At 43.1% G+C, this 27,552-nt stretch overlaps 1 protein-coding gene across 9 annotated transcripts in view; it reads left to right on the forward strand.

Moving 5' to 3' along the window:
• sytl5 (synaptotagmin-like 5) overlaps positions 1–27,552 on the forward strand; it is a 322,939-nt gene that overhangs the window by 251,978 nt on the left and 43,409 nt on the right. For 6 of the 9 annotated variants that reach the window (XM_070893405.1, XM_070893414.1, XM_070893408.1 and 3 more), the window contains exons 5-8: positions 1,223–1,346; positions 5,029–5,178; positions 24,485–24,560; positions 26,419–26,536. In XM_070893405.1, coding sequence (XP_070749506.1) covers positions 1,223–1,346; positions 5,029–5,178; positions 24,485–24,560; positions 26,419–26,536 — 468 coding nt within the window. The remainder of the gene's footprint in view (positions 1–1,222; positions 1,347–5,028; positions 5,179–24,484; positions 24,561–26,418; positions 26,537–27,552) is intronic. The other 3 variants (XM_070893411.1, XM_070893412.1, XM_070893413.1) reach the window with 3 other exon arrangements.

The raw sequence follows: 27,552 nt of genomic DNA on the forward strand, positions 1-27,552 counted from the left end.
TATGTTCCCTGCAAGCTTCCTCTCGTACTCTATTTTCCCCTTCTTAATTAAACCCTTTGTCCTCCTCTGTTGCATTCTAAATTTCTCCCAGTCCTCGGGTTGGTTGCTTTTTTCTAGCCAATTTATATGCCTCTTGGTTGTAACACTATCCTTAATTTCCCTTGTTAGCCATGGTTGAGCCACCTTCCCAGTTTTATTTTTGCTCCAGACAGGGATGTATAATTGCTGAAGTTCATCCATGTGATCTTTTAAATGTTTGCCATTGCTTATCCACCGTCAACCCTTTAAGTATCCTCTGCCAGTCTATTCTAGCCAATTCACGCCTCATACCGTCGAAGTTACCTTTCCTTAAGTTCAGGACCCTAGTTTCCGAATTAACTTTGTCACTCTTAACCCACATTATCTGCTCATCAACAAACGGCATCCTTTAGTCAGCAGGGTGGTCTGTCCAGACTGTCTTTGGGGCGTCCTGAGATAGTGAAAGGCGCTATGTAAATAAAAGTCTTTCAAGTTTTTTTTTCAAGGGGTTCTCACTGATGCACCCCTTTGGATGACAGAATCATATGCCTAGATATTGGGTAGCAAAAGTAAACTTGGTGAAAAATGCAGGTTTGCTTATGGAAGAGATCAGTAAAGCTAACCCAAGAGAATAACAAGGAATTACCTTAAATTTATAACACCTACCAATCTGAACAGTCTCACTCATCTAAATAGGTAAGAGTTGTTGATATACCTAGTCATGGTATGCACCAAATTATAGGCATTGTATTACCTCCTGTATTACATTGGAGCCAATACTGTATTTCACCAACAGACCAGCAGCACTTTGAGTGGGTCTCAGTGGAATTGATGGAGTTAGAAGTGCTATGTAGCTGCCTACTGGAATTATTGCATTATACATTTCACTATAAAGGGAAAGAAAAATCACAGGCATGGTATACACAAGTATACAATTTCTGATTTGCACTCCAGGCAGTTCCTGAGAGTGCTGAATTGTGAAATCTCGCATTACAAATTAAGAGCTGCCTTAGTTTTGTTCATGTGTGCATGAAAAATACTATGAAAGTCCAGATTTAAAACATTTGAATATTTTGTTTGATCCAAGTATATGATTTATTTAATTGCAAAGTTTGTGGCACTCTCTGGAAACAAAGATAAATGAGTGTTATATTTTTACTTTTAGCAGAACAGAAATGTAATTTGCTCTTTTCACTCCTATCAGGAGGCAAGACTGACCAGCCAAAGGCAAAAATACAACCGCAAAATACAGAGGAAGCTTCAAGGACTCTCCCCACATTAACCAGAAATGAGAAGAAGATGGTTCCAGATGTACTCAAACGGTTCAAGTAAGAAAGAGAGGAACTTTAAGGATCTGTTGCATTTTCTGCATTAAATCCCTTGCTGGGATACTGCCTCAGTGAAATTGTTGTATTATTGTCTTCATTCAAACAGCTGGATTTGCTGTTCGGTAAGAGATATGCAACTGAAGAGTGTCAGCTATGGTTCAGTGGGTAGCACACTTGCCTCTGAGTCAGAAGGTTGCCAGTTCAAATCCCACTCCAGGGACTTGAGCACATAAATCTAGGCTGATACTCCAGTGCAGTGCTGAGGGAGTGCTACATTGTCGGAGGTGCCGTCTTTCAGATGAGATGTTAAAACGAGGCCCCATCTGCTCTCTCAGGTGGACGTAAAAGATCCCAAGACACTATTTCGAAGAAGAGCAGGGGAGATATCCCCATATTTATCCTTCAATCAACTTCTCTAAAACAGATTATCGGGTCATGATCACATTGCTGTTTGTGGGAGCTTGCTGTGCGCAAATTGGCTGCTACGTTTTCTACATTACAAGAGTGACTACACTCAAAGTACTTAATTGGCTGTAAAGCGCTTTGAGACAGCCAGTGGTTATGAAAGGCGCTATATAAATGCAAGTCTTTTTTTTTCTCTCTTTATTTTGGCCAAGCTGCTTAGATTATTGAGGAGAAATGTTTTTTCCCAATTTTCTTCCCTTTTCATATATTGGCCTAGTGTGGTTCCATGCATGCCCTCCGACAACTTATCTAAATGGCCACTCTTCATATATTAGATGATGACTTTCAGCAGGCTATTTAACTATTGGGGATATCCTGTTCCAACCCAAAGGCAGTACACTTGCACTTCCCAGCAGGGGTCACTGGACAGCAACCAGAAGCAGGAAACTTTGACAAACAGAAGTCAATTGTAATACTTCCATTGCTACCTTGACTAAAATCACCTAACACAGGATTGAGCACGGAACCATCATGATCCATATACTTAGTATGCAGTGCATTTTGCCCTCATCTACTGGGGAAGCTCGCAGAAAATTTATTTTCAAATTGCTTGCTAAACCGTATCAGTCAATTCCTTCTAAAAGCAAATTGCATTTTTCAACAAAGCATTATTTCTTTACTGTAATTCACCTTGTTTACCATTGCTAATTGATCATTAAACTATTATACATGCCTATGGGTTATTAATTACCAGTTGAGCTGAATGGCTTGTTTCTGTGCTATAATACAATGACCCAACAATAGGGCTTAATTTCAACGTCACAATTGTCAATTTAGTGTCAATTAGGATCATTTTTGTATTGTCGGCCCACACCCACTAAGAAATGTATTGAGATTGGCCAAACACATTTCAAAGAAGGCCCTCACGATCAGTGGAGAGACAAGGCTTTAATTCCATCAATCTGCACTGGATTGAAACCCAGGTCCCAGAATTCAAAGCACTACCCAGTTGCTTGCTCTTATCCTACTTGTTCTTATATGAAAAAGACATATAGGGCCCAAGTTTCCACATGATTTGCGCCTGATTTTTAGGAGCAACTGGTGGAGAACGGACTATCTTAGAAATCGCAATTCTCTACATTTTTTTTGCTGCAGTTCTAGTCAGGTAGAACAGTTCTACTTTGGAACAGAATTTTTTCTTCAAAAGGGGGCGTGTCCGGCCACTGACGCCTGATTTCAAAGTTTCCACAGTGAAAACATACTCCAAACTAAAGTAGAATGGAGCAAGTGAAGATTTTTGTAGAACTGAAAAAACCTGTTCTACACATTAAAAAAATCAGGCGCAGGTTACAAATTAGGCGTCCAGAACGAGGGGGGGGGGGAGGGAACTCATTCAATTCTACAATAAATCCTTATTAATACTTCTACAAATATTATACAAATAAATTCAACCTGAATAAACATTTATAAGCAAAGAAAAGATTAAATAAACCATCTTCCTACCTGTGTGAAAGTGCTTCAGCCAGAGAGAATTCTGCAGCCGTTCGTTGCCGCTGAGCGGGAGGGGGGGGGGGAAGGAGAAAGCGGTTTGTTGTTGTGGAGGGGAGGGAGGGGAAGGAGACAGCGAGTTGTTGCCGCGGAGGGGAGGGAGGGGAAGGAGACAGCGAGTTGTTGCCGCGGAGGGGAGGGAGGGGAAGGAGACAGCTGTTTGTTGCCGCGGAGGGGAGGGAGGGGAAGGAGACCGTGAGAAGGGTAGCCTCAGTGCTGATGGCAATGTGATTTTATTAAAAAATGTTCAAAAATTAAACAGCTACAAAGAACTACAAAAATGGCCGAGTGCCAATGTTTATTTTCACACTGAGCATGCGCGAACGCTCCAACGTGCACGCGCGCAGCGTTGCCGGCAGGAAAAAAACTAATTTAAATAGTACCCGCCCCCTCCCACTTACAAAATCGGCGTGAGTGTAGGCTCTGCCCCCCTGGGCGCCGCGCCAAACAGACAAGGAGCTGCAAAGCGCTCGAGAATAGCGCGTTTTTTTTCTGGCGCCATTTTAGGCGCGAAAAACGGGCGCCCAGCTCGGAGGGGCGCCCATTTTTTATCCTGTGGAAACTTGGGCCCATAATATGTATTAGTATTTACTGCTTAATGCAGTGTAATAAATATGGCAATAAGGTGATTATATTACATAGGATATACAGTATCGAAACATTCGGCCCAACCAGTCCATCCCGGCTTTTATGTGCCACTCGAGCCTCCTCCCATCTTTTCTCATCTAACCCTATCAGCATACTCCTCTATTCCCTTTTCCCTCATATGCTTGTCCCGCCTCCCCTTATTCACTTCAACTACTCTCTGTGGTAAGAGGTTTCTTTTGAATTCCTTATTTGATTTCTTGGTGACTATCTTATATTGATGGCCTTTAGTTTTGCTCTTCCCCACAAGTGGAAACACTCTCTCTGTATCTACTCTATCAAAACTTTTCATAATTTTAAAGACCTCTATTAGGTTACCCCTCAGCCTTCTCTTTTCAAGCAAAAAGAAACCCAGCCTGTTCATCCTTTCCTGATAGTTATATATCTTCGCATTTCTGCTTTCGTCCTTGTAAATCTTCTCTGCATATAAGATATCAAAAAATGTCCATGATAGACAATGGATGTAAAGTATGACACAAGTGTTAGGACATAATAAAATATTCTTGGTGACAAAATTAAGAGAATATTATCTTCACTTTGAGACTGGAAACAAAATAGGCTTGTCAACCACGTTTTCATGATGACAAATGTCATCATAATGACTAGAACGTCTTAAGTTCCTCATTATAAACCTGCATTAGGCTTATTTTGATAGTTGTCCCTGTTTGTTTGGGTCTACCTATATTGCTAATTCCTTGGTGAACAAAGTTTCTCCAGTTAATGGTTTGGATTTATTTGGATTGACTTGTATGTCCATTTTGGATCAGTTCAGACTTCAGATGGGACCACTGTCTGCTTCAGTTAATTGAAGTACCATGTGTGGCAACAGATCCCCTGGTTTTGTGTTGTAAAAGATTTACTTCAATAAGAAATCTGATCAGAATATGGGGTTGGATTTTGAATGAAAGGAAAATAATCTGAATCCATATTGAATTCACCTTAATCAGTCCAAGTACATAGTATAGATGAAACCGCTTTACAACAGACCGAAAGAATAAACAGAAAACCTGTGGCCTGCCCCACTCGTCTCACCATTGTAATTATGCAAAATGTAATTGTGCTTTTCTCTTCTACTCTGTGGCAGCTTCCTTCCTGACAGGAAACATGGCAAGTCCAATCTGAAGATACAGAATGATCAGGGACTAGACACAAAGTCCGAGGATGGAAGAAGCATTAGTTATGCAGGCTCAGACTTTGAAATGGAAAGTATACATTCCACAACCCAGTCTGGCAGGTAATGGAGCACATATTAAAATAAACACACACATGACTACTGAACCTCTGGGACTGTAGGTATTTGTTCTGTCTCAGTGCTTACAACTGAGAATGACATGGAAATTGTGTTCTGCTGCCATTCTTTAGTTTGCTTCAGAAGTTTATCTTTCCAGATATTTCTAAAGACTATTATAAGGAGCACTGAGACAACAGGCAATGAGATAATACTTCTCATAATGTGAAATTGAATGCAAAATGCATTAAGTTCAGTTACACAAAACAACTCGATCTTAATTTTTCAGTTCCATGTAGCTTCAAAGGTGGATCCACTATAACAGAATTCCCTCTGGTGGTGGTGCAAATGCACAACAATATTCATGTCCAGGATATGACCGGATATGACACATGCACAACAATACTCAGATGACAGATAATAAATATGCCCACTGGATTCTTCCATTAAATTGAGAGGGATATATATAGACTAATGAAGATATGTTTTGCCTTATTCATTGAAGAATTAAATTACAATCTGACATTTTAATAAGTTAATTAGTGTTATTTTACTTTACTTATTTAATTAATGAGGCATTTTATAATAAAAAGCTTACCTGCAACAATATGTTTATATCAGGAACCAACTGAGAGCATCACTAAATGATAAAATGCTTAAGTTCAGTCAGTTATACAAAGCAACCCAATCTCAATTTTTTCCAGTTCTTTCAAGGATTGCTTCAAATTGTCATAAGAACATAAGAACATAAGAAATAAGAGCAGAAGTAGGCCCTATGGCCCATTGAGCCTGCTCCGCCATTCAATAAGATCTTGGCTGATCATTGACCTCAACTCCACTTTCCCACCAGATCTCCATATCCCTTGATTCTCCTAGCCTCCAAAAATCTATCTATCTATCTCAGCTTGAATATGTTCAGAGACTGAGCATCCACAGCCCTCAGGAGCAGAGAATTCCAAAGATTCACAACCCTCTAAAGAAATTCCTCCTCATCTCTGTCTTAAATGCCTTCCCCTAATTCTAGACACTCCAGCCAGGGGAAACAACCTCTCAGCATCTACCCTGTCAATCCCCTTCAGAATCTTGTATGTTTCAATCAGATCACCCCTCACTCTTCTAAACTCCAGAGAGTATATGCCCATTCAACACAATCTCTCATCATAAGAAAGCCCTCTCATCCCAGGAATCAATCTAGTGAACCTCTGTTGTACCGCCTCAAAGGCAAATATATCCTTCCTTAGCTAAGGAGACCAAAACTGTGCACAGTGCTCCAGGTATGATCTCACCAAGGCCCTGTACAATTTTAGCAAGACTTCCTTAATCTTATACTCAAACTCCCTTGCAATAAAGGACAACATGCCATTTGCCTTCCTTATTGCTTGCTGTACCTGTATGCTAGCTTTCTGTGTTTCTTGCACAAGGATACACAAATCTCTGAACACAACATTCTAATGTTCCTCACCATTTAAAAAATGTACGGTTTTTCTATTCTTTCTACCAAAGTGAATAACCTCTCATTTCCCCATATTATACTCCATCTGCCACTTTGCTGCCCACTCACTTAGTCTATCTATATCCCTTTGCAGATGCTTAGTGTTCTCCTCACAGCTTACCATCCCACCTAGCTTTGTATCGTCAGCAAACTTGGATACATTACACTCGGTCCCTTCATCTAGGTCATTAATATAGATTGTAAATAGCTGAGGCCCCAGCACTGATCCTTGTGGCACCCCACTATTTACAGCTTACCAACCTGAAAAAGAACCGTTTATCCCTACTCTCTGTTTTCTCTCCATTAACCAATCCTCTAGCCATGCTAATACATTACCTCCAATCCCATGAGCCCTTCTCTTGTGGAATAACCTTTTATGTGACATCTTATCGAATGCCTTTTGGAAATCCAAATATACTACATCCACTGGTTCTCCTTTATCTACCCTGCTAGTTACATAAAAAAACTCTAATAAATTTATCAAACATGATTTCCCTTTCATAAAACCATGTTGACTCTGTCTAATCATGTTATGATTATCTAAATGCCCTGATATCACTTCCTTAACAATGGATTCCAGCATTTTCCCGATGACTGATGTCAGGCTAACTGGCCTGTAGTTCCCTGTTTTCTCTCTCCCTCCTTTCTTGAATAGCGGTGTTACATTTGCTACCTTCCAATCCGCTGGGGCCGTTCTAGAATCTAGGGAATTTTGAAAAACCAATGCATTCGCTATCTCTGCAGCCACCTCGTTTAAAACCCTAGGATATAGGCCATCAGGTCCAGAGGATTGGTTGGTTTTTAGTCCATTAGTTTCTCTAGTACTTTTTCTCTACTTATATTAATTACATTAAGTTCCCTCACCCTCATTAGATCCTTGGTTCCCCACCATTTTAGGTATGCTGTTTGTGTCTTCTACTGTGAAGACAGATACAAAATATTTGTTTAACGTCTCTGCCATTTCCTTATTTCCCATAATAATTTCTCCTGTCTCAGTCTCTAAGGGAGCAATGTTACTTTTGTTACTCTTTCTTTTTACATACTTGTTAAAAACTCTTACAATCTGTTTTTATATTTCTTGCTAGTTTTCTCTCATAGTCTACTTTTTCTCTTTTTATCAATTTTTTGGTCACCCTTTGCTGCTTTCTGAAACTCTCCCAATCCTCAGGCTTACTACTATTCTTGGCAACATTATAAGCTTCTGCTTTCAATCTAATGCTATCCTTAACTTTTTTAGTTAGCCACGGATGGATCACTTTTTCTGTGGAGTTTTTGTTTCTCAATGGAATACATTTTTGTTGAGAATTATGAAATATTTCTTTAAATGCTGGCCACTGTTTATCTACTGTCACACCTTTTAATCTATTTTGCCAACCTACCTTAGCCAAGTCGCCCTTCATACCTATGTAATTGGCTTTATTTAAGTTTAAGATTCTAGTTTTGGATTTGGACAAGTCACACTCAAATGTAATGTGAAATTCTATCATATTATCATCACTCTGTCCCAGAGGATCTTTTACTATGAGATTGCTAATTAACCCTGTCTCATTACACAATACAAGATCTAAAATAGCCTGTTTGCTGGTTGGTTCCATGATGTATTGTTCTAGGAAACTGTCCCGAATGCATTCCATGAACTCGTCCTCCAGACTACCTTTACCAATTTGATTTGTCCAGTCTATAAGAAGATTAAAGTCCCACACATTTATTGCATTACCATTGTTACAAGCTCCGCCTATTTCTTGATTAATATTCTGTCCAACGGTATAGCTACTGTTGGCCTGAACTCTCTTCCTTTCCAGAAGGTGCTGAACAATGCTGGGATAAGGCTGCTTGATTGCTGCCCATCATTCCATACCTCGTTTTCATGTGTGAGCCTAGAAAGTGGGTGTTGGTGGCTTACGAGACCACCCACATGTAATTTTCCAGCAGGAATCACTGGATAGCAATCAGGAGCAGCGGACAATGGCAGATTGTTCCACTCCTTAGCACAGGGAGAGTAAAGCCAGACTGCTGTGCCGCACTGCTACCTCAATTGAAATCAGCTAATGCAGCAAGTGAGGGCAGTTGCATAGTGCTGGCCAATGGAGGAGAGGAATTGGCAAAGAATGGTGTGGTTGACCATGTCAAAGGCTGCAGAGAAGTTGAAGAATAATGCACCACGACTTTGGTTAGGGATATATTGTGTTCCTAACACAGATGAGGCTGCACACAGGGAGGTTAAAGTAACAGTGATCTCAGTCTTTAATAAGACACTCCAGAGTGAGGAACAGGCCTTGGGGGCCGGCTTATATACAGCGCACCCAAGGGATGCTGGGATCTCTTGGGACTTCAGGGGATGAGCTCCCTGGTGGCGGAACATGGAAGTGCATGCTTTACAGATACACAACAGGATGCTTTCGTGCTGTGGGAAAATTATAAGCTTGATTAGGAGGGATTTTAACAGTTACAGAACAGATGTGCAATGATCTGGGAGACAACAACATATTCAGACTTTTGAAGGAAAATGAGTTTGGAAATAGAGCAGTAGTTTGCAAGGACAGAGGGGCCGAGGGAGGGTTTTATGAGGAGAGAGGTGATGAAAGTGGTTTTGAAAGGAAAAGGTGACACTGCAAATGGCACCATCTCCTCAGGCAATGTCAGTTAGAAATGAAAGTGAAGTTGGGTGGTCAACAGTTTAGTGGAAATGGGGGAACAGGAGGGAGGAGTGGGGGGGGGGGGGGAATAGGGGAGGGGTCCACGATGCAGCCTGTGGTGGAGCAGTGATTGACTGCTTCAGGATTTCCGCATTTATCTGCGCGTGGGCTAAATCCTGAAGTTACCGTCAGTTTCAGAGAGGTATTGATGGCAAACGCTGACCGTTTCATCACTGCAAAATTCAGGCTTTTACCTGTAACTATACAATGGTGCTAATTCATAATATAATTCTGAGGAATATCTTATACTCCGTGTACAGGTCAACTTTAACCACCAGAGACTGCAAGGGAATCAGCTGATGTTGGTTCTTATGAATACATCAGTGACCCCAATATTCACCACACAGTCCATCTCCTCTGCACAACACAACACTACCTCTATCAAAGACTCCCAGAGTTTAGCTCCATGTTCTCTGGATAGGATAAGGTGACCATTGGGGACTAAAAGAACTGTGCCCAGCACTTGGGTAAGTTGCTGGGAGTAGCTTCCGAAAGACCTTACCACCAGGTGGGGAGAAGCTCAGGGCGGGGGAAATCTCTGAACTTTTCCTGTGAGGTCTAGAAAAGCAGTCGTGCTCCCCCTGGCCCCACAAGGAAAATTAACAAGTAAAACCACAAACATTTTTGGGCCTCTTCTGGCCCCAAATCCTCTTCCCATTAGGTTGGCCTGGTAGGAAAGCCACAATGGTTTCTGCTGGGCAGGCACAGTTAAAAATGACCATTTTAATGCGTGCCTCAAATTGAAATAAAATCTGTGCATACAGCACTAATTCCATGCAGCATAATAAATATGGAATAGTGCTGGCATTATCAATTGAACTTAAAAAGTGCAGTGATGAAACATAACATCCGCTTGAGTGCTTTAAAGCCATCATCTCTTGGCTCACAACGACTCAACCACCAATAGTTAATGACTTCATTTTAAAATCCAGGAATTATTTTGTTGGATTACCTTGAATTCAAGGGTGATCCATGCTTTGATTGTGGCCGAGAATTTATTTTAACACTAAGCTCGCTTATCCGATCTGTGTAGTCCTGTGATAAGGACTGAACTAGTGCTTCTGAGGCTTCAACCAGGTTGCTAACATCAGTTCTAGACTTCCTGTCCACAAAAATTTTAAATAGGAATTTGTAAATCAGGCGCAGTACCATATTTCATGGAAGACTTTTAATCTTTCATGGCATTTTATTATTCCACACTGGCCAGAAAAATACTCACATTGCACAAGCCATGTCATGTAACCAAACAACGTAATGATTGAATGAGAAGTAAAAAAATGACAAACAAAAAAATATTTTATTAGCATTGCTTAATTTTACACAAAAACAGAATGGAATACATGTTTCCTGCCCCACCCCCCCTCCGCCCCAAAATGTTGTCCACCTATCCTGAAGTTGTGTCCCTGTGCTGGGGTTCTGGCAGTCTTTCACTATGTAACACAAGCTACTGTACTTCATATGCAAGCCCAGACAGTGATTATTCTTCAACAGAAGGAGCATTAAAACAGAGCTTGATCCCATGCTTACCTGGCATCTATACATCTGCATTTTTAAGCATGGTCACTGGATAGCAATCAGGACCATGAACACTGAATGATCTTTTCCTCATCCCTAGCCGAGGACACTACAGTAGCCAACTGCAACATCTCCTACTATAGCCTGTCTAAGAACAGCTAACTCAGCACAGACTTTGAAATAAATCAGAGACACCACTTTGGGTACTGTTGAGGGGGATGACTCATCAGGGGAGGGCAGCAGCAACCAAGTTCATGGAACCGTGGCTGGCTCTGCTGCACAGGAGGGCAGGAAAAAGAGTGGGAGAGCGATAATGATAGGGGATTCAATTGTAAGGGGAATAGATAGGCATTTCTGTGGCTGCAACTGAGACTCCAGGATGGTATGTTGCCTCCCTGGTGCAAGGGTCAAGGATGTCTCGGAGCGGGTGCAGGACATTCTGAAAAGGGAGGGTGAACAGCCAGTTGTCGTGGTGCACATTGGTACCAACGATATAGGTAAAAAAAATGGGATGAGGTCCTACGAGACGAATTTAATGAGCTAGGAGCTAAATTAAAAAGTAGGACCTCAAAAGTAGTAATCTCGGGATTGCTACCAGTGCCACGTGCTAGTCAGATTGGAATCGCAGGATAGCTCAGATGAATACGTGGCTTGAGCAGTGGTGCAGCAGGGAGGGATTCAAATTCCTGGGGCATTGGAACTGGTTCTGGGGGAGGTGGGACCAGTACAAACCGGACGGTCTGCACCGGACCGGAACCAATGTCCGAGGAGGAGTGTTTGCAAGTGTTGTTGGGGAGGAGTTAAACTAATATGGCAGGGGAATGGGAACCAATGCAGGGAGACAGAGGGAAACAAAATGGAGACAGAAGCAAAAGACAGAAAGGAGATGAGTAAAAGTGGAGGGCAGAGAAACCCAAGGCAAAAAACAAAAAGGGCCACTTTGCAGCAAAATTCTAAAGGATCAAAGTGTGTTTAAAAAGGCAAGCCTGAAGGCTCTGTGTCTCAATGTGAGGAGTATTTGGAATAAGGTGGACGAATTAACTGTGCAGATAGCAGTTAACGGATACGATGTGGTTGGCATCACGGAGACATGGCTCCAGGGTGACCAAGGCTGGGAACTCGACATCCAAGGGTATTCAACATTTAGGAAGGATAGACAGAAAGGAAAAGGAGGCGGGGTGGCGTTGCTGGTTAAAGAGGAAATTAATGCAATTGTAAGGAAAGACATTAGCTTGGATGATGTGGAATCGGTATGGATGGAGCTACGGAATACCAAAGGGCAGAAAACGCTAGTGGGAGTTGTGTACAGACCTCCAAACAGTAGTAGTAATGTTGGGGAGGGCATCAAACAGGAAATTAGGGGTGCATGCAAGAAAGGTACAGCAGTTATCATGGGTGACTTTAATATGCATATAGATTGGGCTAACCAAACTGGAAGCAATACGGTGGAGGAGGATCTCCTGGAGTGCATAAGGGATGGTTTTCTAGACCAATATGTTGAGGAACCGACTAGAGGGGAGGCCATCTTAGACTGGGTGTTGTGTAATTAGAGAGGATTAATTAGCAATCTCTTTTTGCGAGGCCCCTTGGGGAAGAGTGACCATAATATGGTGGAATTCTACATTAGCATGGAGAATGAAACAGTTAATTCAGAGACCATGGTCCAGTACTTAAAGAAGGGTAACTTTGAAGGTATGAGGCATGAATTGGCTAGGATAGATTGGCGAATTATACTTAAGGGGTTGACAGTGGATGGGCAATGGCAGACATTTAGAGACCGCATGGATGAACTACAACAATTCTACATCACTGTCTGGCGTAAAAATAAAAAAAGGGAAGGTGGCTCAACCGTGGCTATCAAGGGAAATCAGGGATAGTATTAAAGCCAAGGAAGTTGGCCAGAAATAGCAGCAAACCCGGGAACTGGGAGAAATTTCGAACTCAGCAGAGGAGGACAAAGGGTTTGATTAGGGCAGGGAAAATAGAGTACAAGAGGAAGCTTGCAGGGAACATTAAAATGGACTGCAAAAGCTTCTATAGATATGTAAAGAGAAAAAGGTTAGTAAAGACAAACGTAGGTCCCCTGCAGTCAGAATCAGGGGAAGTCATAACTGGGAACAAAGAAATGGCAGACCAATTGAACAAGTACTTTGGTTCGGTATTCACTAAGGAGGACACAAACAACCTTCCGGATATAAAAGGGGTCAGAGGGTCTAGTAAGAAGGAGGAACTGAGGGAAATCCTTATTAGTCGGGAAATTGTGTTGGGGAAATTGATGGGATTGAAGGCCGATAAATCCCCAGGGCCTGATGGTCTGCATCCCAGAGTACTTAAGGAGGTGGCCTTGGAAATAGCGGATGCATTGACAGTCATTTTGCAACATTCCATAGACTCTGGATCAGTTCCTATGGAGTGTAGCCAATGTAACCCCACTTTGTAAAAAAGGAAGGAGAGAGAAAACAGGGAATTATAGACCGGTCAGCCTGACATCGGTAGTGGGTAAAATGATGGAATCAATTATTAAGGATGTCATAGCAGCGCATTTGGAAAGAGGTGACATGATAGGTCCAAGTCAGCATGGATTTGTGAAAGGGAAATCATGCTTGACAAATCTTCTGGAATTTTTTGAGGATGTTTCCAGTAGAGTGGACAAGGGGGAACCAGTTGATGTGGTGTATTTGGACTTTCAGAAGGCTTTCGACAAGGTCCCACGCAAGAGATTAATGTGCAAAGTTAAAGCACATGGGATTGGGGGCAGGGTACTGACGTGGATTGAGAACTGGTTGGCAGACAGAAAGCAAAGAGTAGGAGTAAATGGGTACTTTTCAGAATGGCAGGCAGTGACTAGTGGGGTACCGCAAGGTTCTGTGCTGGGGCCCCAGCTGTTTACATTGTACATTAATGATTTAGACGAGAGGATTAAATGTAGTATCTTCAAATTTGCGGATGACACTAAGTTGGGTGGCAGTGTGAGCTGCGAGGAGGATGCTATGAGGCTGCAGAGTGACTTGGATAGGTTAGGTGAGTGGGCAAATGCATGGCAGATGAAGTATAATGTGGATAAATGTGAGGTTATCCACTTTGGTGATAAAAACAGAGACAGACTATTATCTGAATGGTGACAGATTAGGAAAAGGGGAGGTGCAACGAGACCTGGGTGTCATGGTACATCAGTCATTGAAGGTTGGCATGCAGGTACAGCAGGCGGTTAAGAAAGCAAATGGCATGTTGGCCCTCATAGCGAGGGGATTTGAGTACAGGGGCAGGGGAGGTCTTGCTACAGTTGTACAGGGCCTTGGTGAGGCCATACCTGGAGTACTGTGTACAGTTTTGGTCGCCTAACTTGAGGAAGGACATTCTTGCTATTGAGGGAGTGCAGCGAAGGTTCATCAGACTGATTCCCGGGATGGCACGACTGACATATCAAGAAAAACTGGATCAACTGGGCTTGTATTCACTGGAGTTCAGAAGAATGAGAGGGGATCTCATAGAAACGTTTGAAATACTGACGGGTTTAGACAGGTTAGATGCAGGAAGAATGTTCCCAATGTTGGGGAAGTCCAGAACAAGGGGACACAGTCTAAGGATAAGGGGTAAGCCATTTAGGACCGAGATGAGGAGAAACTTCTTCACCCAGAGAGTGGTGAACCTGTGGAATTCTCTACCACAGAAAGTTGTTGAGGCCAATTCACTAAATATATTCAAAAAGGAGTTAGATGTACTCCTTACTACTAGGGGGATCAAGGGGTATGGCTAGAAAGCAGGAATGGGGTACTGAAGTTGCATGTTCAGCCATGAATGGCGGTGCAGGCTCGAAGGGCCGAATGGCTTACTCCTGCACCTATTTTCTATGTTTCTATGTTTCTTAATCTATGTGGTTCAGTACTTTCTCTAACACCACTTCTGCCTATATTTTTTATGATTGTTCTCGGGATGTAGGCAATGTTGTCAAAGCCACATTTATTGCCCATTCTTAGTTGCCCTGAGAAGGTGATGGAGGGCCTTGTGTTTAAATTGCTGCAGTCCATGTGAAGAGACTGCTTCCACACTGTGCTGGGTAGGCTAGTTCAGTAAGATCATTGAAGCAGCAACATCTTGGGCCAAGGGCACTGCAGATCTAAGCATGGCTAATTGTTAATTTCATTGGGTGTAACTTTGATATGAATCTGCTTCTGGAAGAACTAACAAGACCAGATTTATTCTAAGGAAGCCTCTTGGCTAAATAGAGCAAAACCAACAAAAGATGTAATGAAGCCTGTGATTTAGACACTCCCATCCTGATGACTGAAGGAAAATGTTTGATAATTGGAGGTAGGAGCAAAAAGTAAATTATCATCTTTTTGAAAGATACATTTTTATAATGTTAAAAATTTACTGCAAAGGCCATATTGCAACACAAATTAGACCATTGTGATCCCCAATCTTCCATTGGCAAATTTGCTGTAAAAATAACCAGAACATGCCACAGCGAGCATAGTAGCGAATCAGCAGAGGAGCTGTCAATGACCAAAGTAAAAGCCCATTGCGATGTGTTGCTACTTGGGCCCGGAAATGTTTAAAATAGATATTTGTAGGTTGAACTGATGGGCAGAAACAAGCACAAATTCACCTTAAGCTTTTTATATCTCTCCGGTTAGTTCATTAGATGGAACAATGATCGATTCGAATGACAAAAAAAGTAACATTTGTATGGTAGTTTCCGGCTCGAACCGGCAATCTGCTCCCACCAGATATAGAATGTCTGTTACTTTGCACCAGTAACTTTAGACACAGTCAAACTACACCACTGAATACTAATGAAGCATCACATGAGGGCAAAACAATTAATTCTTAATTTAAACAGTAAACTACAATTCCTGTGATTGCACCAAACATACTGAGCCTACCAGCATCATTCTGTAGTGGTCTAAGTGGCTGTGACAATCACAGTAGCATTAATTAAGCAAGCTTCATCTTGCTGTTTATTTTAATGGGGCAGTGGAGCTATGATAATTAGGTGTTCAACTTAGTTATGCAATGTCCATATTAATATTGTTGCACATACTTGTATATCTAAAGCATGCACTCCCATGTTCCGCCACCAGGGAGCTCATCCCCTGAAGTCCCAAGGGATCCCAGCATCCCTTGGGAGCACTGTATATAAGCCGGCCCCCAAGGCCTGTTCCTCATTCTGGAGTGTCTTATTAAAGACTGAGGTCACTGTTACTTTAACCTCCCTGTGTGCAGCCTCATCTGTGTTTGGAACACAATATATCCCTAACCAAAGTCGTGGTGCATTATCCTTCAACTTCTCTGCAGCCTTTGACATGGTCAACCACACCATTCTTTGCCAATTCCTCTCCTCCATTGGCCAGCACTATGCAACTGCCCTCACTTGGTTCCATTTTTGCCTATCCAGCTATATATCACCCATCATAAGGGATTCTACAACTAAACTTAATGATCTTGATATCACTTGCATGGTGGTTCTCGACTGACTTAAAAGACTCGTATCAAGAAATTCACAAGGACAGAACCTGAGCATGCTAAATGAGTCTTGGGATTAAATCTACAAAGCGCTGATAGTCATCTTGTGGAGCCACTGGTTACAGAGCAGGTCCCACTGAATTGGAAATGTGCTAACGTGGTACCTATTTTCAAGAAAGATGATAAAACAAACCTAGTTAACTACAACCCATTCATTTTACATTAGCAACTGGAAAAATAATGGAATTGATTATTGGAACAAAATTATACTTATACAAAAATAACATAACTGGCAGCCAACACAGACTCAGAAGGGGTAGATGTTGTCTTTTCTGAAAAAATTGCATCCCAAGATGATGTTGGAAAGCTCAGTGATGTAAAAGCTAGACTCTGAAGTCTGTGATATAAGAAAGACTGCTGCACAAGCTGACGACAATAAATAAATAATTTGCATTTAAATTACATCTCACATCCTCGGAACACTTCAAAATGCTTCCCAACCAATTAATTACTTAAGAAGCGGAGTGATTATGTAGACACAGCTATTTTAGATAAAACTTGGGAGAAGAAATCGGCTGAAAGCGAGGAAGCAGGCATGTTCAGGCAATGATGTCGGGTTTGAGAATTATACTAAGTGGAATGCTCCAACAATTGCTTCTGCACCCCATACTGTTTATCTACATAAATTACCTTAATTCCAAAATCTCCCCATGAATTTCAAGAAATTGCTGGATTTGCACCGTAAATACAAATTAAACTCACCACAGAAAGTTAGGGCTGGTATTTCATGACTAAAGGTTTCTTTTAATGACCAGATTTATGCTCCTGTAATGAGACACAACCTCGGAGTCCTAGAACGGGATCTATCGAAACTGTGGAGTCTCATTGCTGCAGGGAGTAAATTGTTCCAAGAGATTCTTTTAAATTTTAAAACAATCTCACTTTTCCTTTATGTCTGTCTCTCCTTTTCTCTCACTCTTAATCTAGTCATTTTTTTCTTCTCTTCATTTCTTGCATGGATTCACTCTGGAGCATTCGCGATGCTGAGGATGTCGTGAATAGCACGTTTAGCGAGTTGGTTACATCGCAGGTAAAGGTTACTCACGCAGATAAGGAATGGATGACCATCAGGCAGAGCAGTGGAAGGAAGGTAGTGCAGGGGTTCCCTGTGGTCATCCTCCTCCAAAACCGATACACCGCCTTGGGTGCTGTTGGGGAGGATGACTCATCAGGGGAGGGCAGCAGCAGCCAAGTTCATGGCACCATGGGTGGCTCTGCTGCACTTGAGGGCAGGAAAAAGAATGGAAGAGCTATAGTGGTAGGGGATTCTATTGTAAGGGAAATAGATAGGCATTTCTGTGGCCGCAATTGAGACTCCAGGATGATATGTTGCCTCCCTGGTGCAAGCATCAAGGATGTCTCGGAGCAGCTGCAGGACATTTTGGAGGGGGAGAGTGAACAGCTAGTTGTCAGGGTGCATTTCGGTATCAACAAGATAGGTAAAAAATGGGATGAGGACCTACAAGCTGAAATTAGGGAGCGAGGAGTTAAATTTAAAAAGTAGGACCTCAAAGGTAGTAATCTCATGATTGCTACCAGTGCCACATGCTAGTCAGAGTAGGAGTTGCAGGATAGCCAAGATGAATACGTAGCTTGAGGAGTGGTGCAGCAGGGAGGTATTCAAATTCCTGGGGCACTGGAACCGGTTCTGGGGGAGGTGGGATCAGTACAAACTGGATGGTCTGCACCTGGGCAGGACTGGGAACCAGTGTCCTCTGGGGAATGTTTGCTAGTGCTGTTGGGGAGGGGTTAAACTAATATGGCAGGGGGGGTGGGAACCTATGCAGGGAGACCGAGGGAAGTAAAATGGGGGCAGAAGCAAAAGATAGAAAGAAGAAAAGTAAAAGTGGAGGGCAGAGAAACCCAAGGCAAAAATCAAAAAGGGCCACATTACAGCAAAAGTCTAAAGAGTCAAAGTGTGTTAAAAAGACAAGCCTGAAGGCTCTGTGCCTCAATGCGAGGAGTATTCATAATAAGGTGGATGAATTAACTGCACAGGCAGCTATTAACGAATATGATATAATTGGGATTACGGAGACATGGCTCCAGGATGACCAAGGCTGGGAACTCAACATCCAGGGGTATTCAACATTTAGGAAGGATAGACAGAAAGAAAAAGGAGGTGGGGTTGCGTTGCTGGTTAAAAAGGAAATTAACACAATAGTAAGGAAGGACATTAGCGTGGATGATGTGAAATCTGTATGGGTAGAGTTGCGGGATACGAAAGGGCAGAAAATGCTAGTGGGAGTTGTGTACAGACCACCAAACAGTAGTAGTGAGGTTGGGGACAGCATCAAACAAGAAATTAGGGATGTGTGCAAGGTACAGCAGTTATCATGTGCGACTTTAATCTACATATAGATTGGGCTAACCAAACTGGTAGCAGTATGGTGGAGGAGGATTTCCTGGAGTGTATTAGGGATGGTTTTCTTGACCAATATGTCGAGGAACCAACTAGAGGGCTGGGTGATGTGTAATGAGAAAGGACTAATTAGCAATCTTGTTGTGCGAGTCTCCTTGAGGAAGAGTGACCATAAAGTGGCAGAATTCTTTATTAAGATGGAGAGTGACACAGTTAATTCAGAGACTAGGGTCCTAAACTTAAGGAAAGGTAACTTCAATGGTATGAGACGTGAATTAGCTAGAATAGACTGGCGAATGATACTTCAAGGGTTGATGATGGATAGGCAATGGCAAACTTTTAAAGATCACATGGATGAACTTCAACAATTGTACATCCCTGTCTGGAGTAAAAAATAAAATGGGGAAGGTGGCTCAACTGTGACTAACAAGGGAAATTAAGGATAGTGTTAAATCCCAGGAAGAGGCACATTAATTGGCCAGAAAAAGCAGTAAACCTGAGGACTGGGAGAAATTTAGAATTCAACAGAGGAGGACAAAGGGTTTAATTAGGAGGGGGGAAATAGAGTATGAGAGGAAGCTTGCTGGGATCATAAAAACTGACTGCAAAAACTTCTATAGATATGTGAAGAGAAAAAGATTAGTGAAGACAAACATAGGTCCCTTGCAGTCAGAATCAGGTGAATTTATAATGGGGAACAAAGAAATGGCAGACCAATTGAACAAATACTTTGGTTCTGTCTTCACAAAGGAAGACACAAATAACCTTCCGGAAATACTAGGGGACTGAGGGTCTAGCGAGAAGGAGGAACTGAAGGAAATCCTTATTAGTCAGGAAATTTTGTTAGGGAAATTGATGGGATTGAAGGCCGACAAATCCCCAGGGCCTGATAGTCTGCATCCCAGAGTACTTAAGAAAGTGGCCCTAGAAATAGTGGATGCATTGGTGAACATTTTCCAACAGTCTGTTGACTCTGGATCAGTTCCTATGGATTGGAGGGTAGCTAATGTAACACCACTTTAAAAAGAAAAAGGAGGGAGAGAGAAAACGGGTAATTATAGACCAGTTAGCCTGACATCAGTAGTGGGGAAAATGTTGGAATCAATTATTAAAGATGAAATAGCAGCGCATTTGGAAAGCAGTGACAAGATCAGTCCAAGTCAGCATGGATTTATGAAAGGGAAATCATGCTTGACAAATCTTCTAGAATTTTTTGAGGATGTAACTAGTAGAGTGGATAAGGGAGAACCAGTGAATGTGGTGTATTTGGACTTTCAAAAGGCTTTTGACAAGGTCCCACACAAGAGATTGATGTGAAAAATTAAAGCACATGGTATTGGGGGTAATGTATTGACGTGGCTAGACAAGTGGTTGGCAGAGAGTCGGGATAAATGGGTCCTTTACAGAATGGCAGGCAGTGATTAGTGGGGTGCCGCAGGGGTCAGTGCTGGGACCCCAGCTATATACAATATACATTAATGATTTAGATGAAGGAATTGAGTGTAATATCTCCAAGTTCGCAGATGACACTGAGCAGGGTGGCGGTGTGAGCTGTGAGGAGGATGCTAAGAGGCTGCAGGGTGACTTGGACAGGTTAGGTGAGTGGGCAAATGCATGGCAGATGCGTATAATGTGGATAAATGTGAGGTTATCCACTTTGGTGGCAAAAACATGAAGGCAGAATATTATCTGAATGGCGGCAGATTAGGAAAAGGGGAGGTGCAACAAGACATGGGTGTCATGGTACATAAGTCATTGAAGGTTGGCATGCAGGTACAGCAGGCGGTAAAGAAGGCAAATGGCATGTTGGCCTTCATAGCTAGGGCATTTGAGTATAGGAGTAGGGAGGTCTTACTGCAATTGTACAGGGCTTTGGTGAAGCCCCACCTGGAATATTGTGTTCAGTTTTGTCTCCTAATCTGAAGAAGGAAATTCTTGCTATTGAGGGAGTGCAGCGAAGGTTTACCAGACTGATTCCCGGGATGGCAGGGCTGACATATGAGGAGAGACTGAATTGGCTGGGCCTGTATTCACTGGCGTTTAGAAGAATGAGAGGGGATCTCATAGAAACATATAAAATTCTGATGGGACTGGACAGGTTAGATGCAGGAAGAATGTTCTCGATGATGGGAAAGTCCAGAACCAGGGGATGCAGTCTTAGGATAAGGGGTAGGCCATTTAGGACTGAGATGAGGAGAAACTTCTTCACTCAGAGAGTTGTTAACTGTGGAATTCCCTACCGCAGAGAGTTGTTGATGCCAGTTCATTGGATATATTGAAGAGGGAGTTAGATATGGCCCTTATGGCTAAAGAGATCAAGGGGTATGGAGAGAAAGCAGGAAAGGGGTACTGAGGTGAATGATTAGCCATGATCTTATTGAATGGCGGTGCAGGCTCAAAGGGTCGAATGGCCTACTCCGGCACATATTTTCTATGTTTCTATGTTATGTATCTAATTTCACTCTAATTCACCCTATTTCTTTCTTCGCCGTTTGCTCTCTTTCTCAAATCCATAAATCTAATTCGTTAAGGAGATAAGACTAGGTCCCATTGCTCACCAAGACCCCAGATGCCCCGCTGACCACATTATCAATTTGTACTTCCAGCAATTTGCGGCGTGAAAATTTTTCGAACTGAATGGTGAGGAAAAAAATCCAACTTGTGGGGCTCACTATGAAATGCCCTGCTCCAGTAAATTCTGGCCCAATGTAACTTGGTCAAATTTGCTGATTATACTAAACAAGGTTAGGGGTGGTGGAATTTGAAGCAGTCATTGAGTTACAGAAGAACCTCGACAATATTTGCAAGTGGGCAGAACCATTGTCGGGGAAATTCAATACAGATGAGTGAAAGGTCTTGCACATTGGAAAAAACTGTGGGGCAAACTTAGTTAACATTTTGTTGAGGGGAAAGGTTTGGAACCGAGAATAGACTCGGCACTGACCATGTTCTGTCATTGCACAGCAGCAATTCACAAAACAAACAAAATGTTGAGTTCTATGCTGAATCAGTAGTGTGGAGAAAGCTCAAGGATCCTGCACTGCAGCTCACAGACTCCCTAGATGGGAGTGCAGGTCAAAGATAGATTACAACACTGTACTGTAGCAATGATTCTCTGACTTGCTGGGAGTGCAGGATCACTGAATAAACCTTTACAGTCTGAGGCTGTGATTCTGAAGCTGTCTAATGCTCTGGTCAGGTTGTACCGTGAGTACTGCAGTCAATTTTAGTCACCAAAGCACAAGGAAAACATCCAAGCCCTGGAAGTGGCACAGAGAAGAGCAACACAGCTGAATCCTAGTGTCCACTATTTTGCCAGTTACTAATGTAAAACAAATGGGTTGTAGTGTCAGAGAACTAAGTTATGGGAAAAAGTTTGAAAAACTTGCATTCTTCAGCCTGAAAAAGTGGAATGAGAGAAGTATTTAAAATACTGAGTGGAATAGAAAATATTAACCTGAATACTAAATGAAACCATCTCTGCAGGATAAGTGGACAAATTAGTAAAAGGCACATTCCATTCAGGAATAATTCAAGGAAGCACTTCTTCACATGGAATAATACCTGGAATGGTTTCCTAGGCAGGCAAAAATTCTGGACTTATTCAAGAATGAGTTGGATATTGTGGTGAGGGAACCTAGCGTTTCTATGGAAGAATGAACTAGCCTGAATAGCCTCCATCATCTGTACTTAAATGCTAGATAGCCAGCTTGAAATGTTCGCATGAGGGTCATTTACACAGCAGCTACCAGTTTGAGCTGCAGTTTTGGTTTTAGCCAGGGGCTATCCAGGTTACAGTGCCCAGGTGAGGTCACTGCAATGTAATCTTACACATACACAGAGCTCCTCGACCAACAGTTAGATTTTAAATGTTTAGACCGTGCAGGTGGCAGCCAATTTTTAATTTTTAATCCTGCCACTGGTGTAGAGCCTCACCCACCAAAATTCCAGTTGTACTCCCATGAATTTAAAGGATATAAAATGTGCACTTCCAGCAAGTGAAGCTCTGCGCCACAAGTGCATGTTCATAAAATTCATCCACAAAAGTAAAACATTGAAAGTCTGGATTTAGACACAATGGGCCCAAGTTTCCACAAGAAAAAAAACGGGCGCCCCTCCGAGCTGGGCGCCCGTTTTTCACGCCTAAAACGGCGCCCTAAAAAAATCCTCGGTAGTCTGCACCTACTTACAGGTCCTCTTGCCCTTGGCGCAGTCAGCACGAGCTGTGGGGGGGCGGAGCCAGGTCCCGGCGTTGAAAACAGTGCCGGGACCTCTGCACGTGCGCGCTACAGTCGGCACGCAAGTGCAGTAGCTCCAGGCGCCGAACTGTGTGGGAGGGGCCCGAAGCACGCAGCCCCTAGCCCTGGCCCAATGGCCTCACTGGGGCTCCTCCCACGGCCAGCTCCTGCTCCCCGCCTGACCAGACCCGACACTCGCTCCCCCCGCCCCCCGCCGAACAGACCCGACCCGACACCCGCTCCCCCCCCGCCCCGAGACCCGCTCCCCCCGCACCGACCCAAGACCCGACCCCCGCTCCCCCCCCCCGACTGACCCGACCCGCGCTCCTGTTACCCGACCCGACGCCCCTCTCTCTCTCTCTCTCCCTCCCTCTCTCTCCCTCTCCCCCCTCCCCTCTCCCTCCCTCTCCCCCTCCCTCTCCCCCTCCCCTCCCCCTCCCCCCCTCCCCCTCCCCCTCCCCCTCCCCCTCCCCCTCCCCCTCCCCCTCCCCCTCTCCCTCTCCCTCTCCCCCTCCCCTCTCCCCCTTCCCTCTCCCCCTCCCCTCTCTCTCTCTCTCTCCCCCCCCTCCCCTCTCTCTCTCCCCCCCCTCTCTCTCTCCCCCCCTCTCTCTCTCCCCCCTCTCTCTCTCTCTCCCCCCCTCTCTCTCTCTCCCCCCCTCTCTCTCTCTTCCCCCCCCCTCTCTCCCCCCCCCTCTCTCCCTCCCCCTCTCTCTCCCCCTCTCCCTCCCTCCCTCCCTCTCCCTCCCTCCCTCCCTCCCCCACTCTCTCTCCCTCCCTCTCTCTCTTTCTCTCTCTCTCTCTCTCTCCCCCTCCACTCTCTCTCTCCCTCCCTCTCTCTCCCTCTCTCCCTCTCTCTCTCTCTCGCCCCCTCCCGCTCAGCGGCACGAACGGCTGCAGAATTCTCCCTGGCTGAAGCACTTTCACACAGGTAGGAAAATGGTTTATTTAATCTTTTCGTGGCTTATAAATATTTATTCAGGTTGGATTTATTTGTATAATATTTGTAGAAGTATAAATAAGGATTTATTGTCGAATTTAATGAGTTCCCTTCCTCCCCCCACCTCGTTCTGGACGCCTAATTTGTAACCTGTGCCTGATTTTTTAATGTGTAGAACAGGTTTTTTCAGTTCTACAAAAATCTTCACTGGCTCCATTCTACTTTAGTTTGGAGTACATTTTCACTGTGGAAACTTTCAAATCAGGCGTCAGTGGCCGGACACGCCCCCTTTTGAAGAAAAAAATTCTGTTCTAAACTAGAACTGTTCTACCTGACTAGAACTGCAGAAAAAAAAATGTGGAGAATTGCGATTTCTAAAATAGTCCGTTCTCCACCAGTTGCTCCTAAAAATCAGGCGCGAATCATGTGGAAATTTGGGCCCATAGTTTTGTTCAGCACCCACAGATGAAATTCATTTGCTGTGGAGCCCAGTGCAATGCAAGCTATCGCTGATAATCTCAGGTCCTCACTGTTTGTTATCCACAGCAGAACATCAACCCCAGTACCACAAATCTCGCCAGCGCCCAGCAAACACACCATTGTATCAGATTATGGGAAGAAGGTAAGTTTGACGACTTTGTATTCTCAAGATAATGTCAGATTTTGAACAATCAGAAGTTAAATTAAACCATGTTGAACATCAGAATAATTCCTCATTAAAATTTTCATACAGCTCTATCACATCAGTGGATGTTATATTTTGTCATTGCACAAGTGTACACTCAGCACATGTGAAATCCAATGCTGATTGGAAGCGAAGAGGCTTAATAGTTACATTATATGTTTGGTAGATGAGCAGTAAATGCAATATTGTCTCAACCTAGTTTATTGCTGAAACAACCAGAAAGCTTATCGGAGCCCTGCATTTGAAGAAAATATACTCTACCCAGATTTTCCTTTCTCTTAACAACTTGAAGCAGAAAGAAGTTATTAACATGGCATATTGTGCCACCTAGTAAAGTAACTGCTGATTGACTTGGAGGATTCAAAAGGAACTTGGTTTAATTGATGATTCCCGAGGGAATAGAGCTGCATGGTTAGAAAAAGATAAAAGATGTTCCGATCAAGTCATGAAATAGGACCTGGCTGAAAAGAGCAAGTCGAATTGCCTTTTATTCCTCTGACATTCTTTTTTGACTGTAATATTTTCTCTTTCTCAGTCCATGTGAATGCCAAAGTAATAAACATGAAAATAAAAGTGTGAATAATATTTTCAATGACACTGATCAAAATGGCTAGTTTTCTTCCCTCCCCTTTTCCCTTGAAACTGTAAAACCCTACCGGGAAATGGTACCATGGCTGAGAGGCACCCTCTGCGACCTCACGCAGTGGCCAGTATGGACATGTCACTGTGGCTCAGTGTAGCACCCTCGTCTCTGGGTTTAAAAGATTGTGGGTTCGAGGAGCACAATATCTCGGCTGACACTCCAGTGCAGTAGTGAGGGAGTACTGCAGTGATAGAGGTGCCATCTTTAGGATGAGATGTTAAACCAAAGCCCTGTCTGCCCTCCTGGTGGGCGTAAAGATCGCATGCCACTATTTCAAAGAAGAGCTGTGGTAATCTCCCCAGTGACCTGGTCAATATTTATCCCTAAATCAACATCATTAAACCAGATTATCTGGTAATTATCACAGTGCTCTATGTGGGACTTTGCTGTGCACAAATTGGCTGCCACGTTTCCTATATTACAAATCACTACATTTCAAACATTATTTATTTGGCTGTAAAGCACATTGGATGCCCCAAGATTGTGAAAGATGCTATATAAATGCAAATCTGGCTTTTTTTAAATGTGAGCCTTGATGGTGGGTGTCTAAAAGCTATGCACATGTAGTCATCACAATCGATCCCAAATCTGTTATCCAGGCTCCTAATTTCCCTCTCCCTAACCCATAGATCCTGAGGCCAGTTGTGGCTGTTCCATTACCCCAGCTGAAATCAGCTAACTCAGCACAATTTGAATCCTCCTTGTTCCGTATAGCTCAACTACTCACTGGATGAACTTTGATGGTGTAAGAGGTACTCCTCGAGAATTTAGTTGGTGCTGTTCAATTACAAGTCTATAGCTGAATTCTGGGATGCCAGAAAGAGACGACATGTGATGCTTTTGAATTTTAAAACAATATATTTGTACTCAAAGAAGTTTTGATTTTAAATGTTAAATTTTTTTCCTGAATGCTGGAATCCAATGCTAAATTTGGTATTGGGAATTACCATGGGAACTGAGCCCTCTCTCGTTCAGAGACTTATGTTCCATGCATCGCCCTGTGCATTGAAAGTATCTTTTGAGGTCTGCATGTAGCATTTCTGATTGTTCAAGAATGTCATGGTGATTTAAAAAAAACAATCAAAAGATGTAAAAAATATCTTTCAACAAAACTATTTTGCATTAAGTGACATGTTATATTCTGATTGATAGGCAGAAACTTCAGAAAGTGTCGACTCTCTACCAGTGAGTAACAGCATGCCTGAGGATCTGTCCAGAGGAAAGCACAATATGCCTACAATAGCAATTTCCAAATATTCCATTTCATCAGGTATGTGCATGTCTTTTAACGCTTCTCTTAAACATGCAGTGGTTAACAATTTCTGATTGCACTGCTGAAGTCATAGGTTCAAGTCCCAACATGTTCAGTGAATTGTTCAGTCCTCCTCTGAGTTATAAGATAGGATGAGTGGGTTCTTTCATTGAGGTACAATGTCTCACCCTCTGCAGAAAAAATGAGCAAGGAAAGGACAAACTGCAGTGATATATGTATTGAACTGATGCTATTCACTGGACCAATTATTTCTGCTACCCTGCACACCCACCACATTCTCCTAGTAGATATTAAATTAGAACAGGCTTGTGTGAGCAAGTATTTCCACTTCACCCTAGAAACAACCAAAGTCTCATCCTATGCTAATATGCAAATAGTCAGAGAGCTGATTACTTCATCTATGCACTTCTAGGGCTCAAAGTTGGCCCACTCCTTTTTTCGATGCACTGCTTTTCTCCGTTGATAAGTGCGCTGAAAAAAATCGCTCCCCACTTTGGCCGCTGTTCGGCCTCTCCTTGGTCGTCACGCAGCGTGGCCAGTCGAGTCGGGGGCGGAGCCAGCGTCCTCCGCTGAAAGCAGTGCCGGGACGTCTGCACATGCCCATTGGAGTCGGGTCGCAATGTCCGTGCATGCGTAGTAGCGCTGAAATTTGGCAATCGGCCATTTTTAAAGCGATACGTAGCTGCTTGAGTTTTGGTGCCAGAAAGAGTGCTGTGGAATGAAATTAACTGCTGGAATCAAGAAGCAGTGCTCTGTTAATATCAGTGCTGAATGCCTGCAAAAGTGCCAGAAGGAGTGCTGTATTTCTGAAAATCATTGCTGCATGCAAAATAAGAACTGTGTGTCTAAGAGCATTGGAAAAGTGCTGAGAGTGTCAATACAGCAATGCAACAACGTGCACCAAGAATGAAGCACGACGTGGAGATACTAGTTAATGTCATTGAGAACAGATGGCAGGAGCTGGATACCAGCAGAGGTCGCACAAACGTGCCACCCAAAGAAATGAAGAAACG

The sequence above is a fragment of the Pristiophorus japonicus genome, chromosome 11 (assembly GCF_044704955.1).
Source record: "Pristiophorus japonicus isolate sPriJap1 chromosome 11, sPriJap1.hap1, whole genome shotgun sequence".
Classification (NCBI taxonomy): Eukaryota; Metazoa; Chordata; class Chondrichthyes; family Pristiophoridae; genus Pristiophorus; species Pristiophorus japonicus.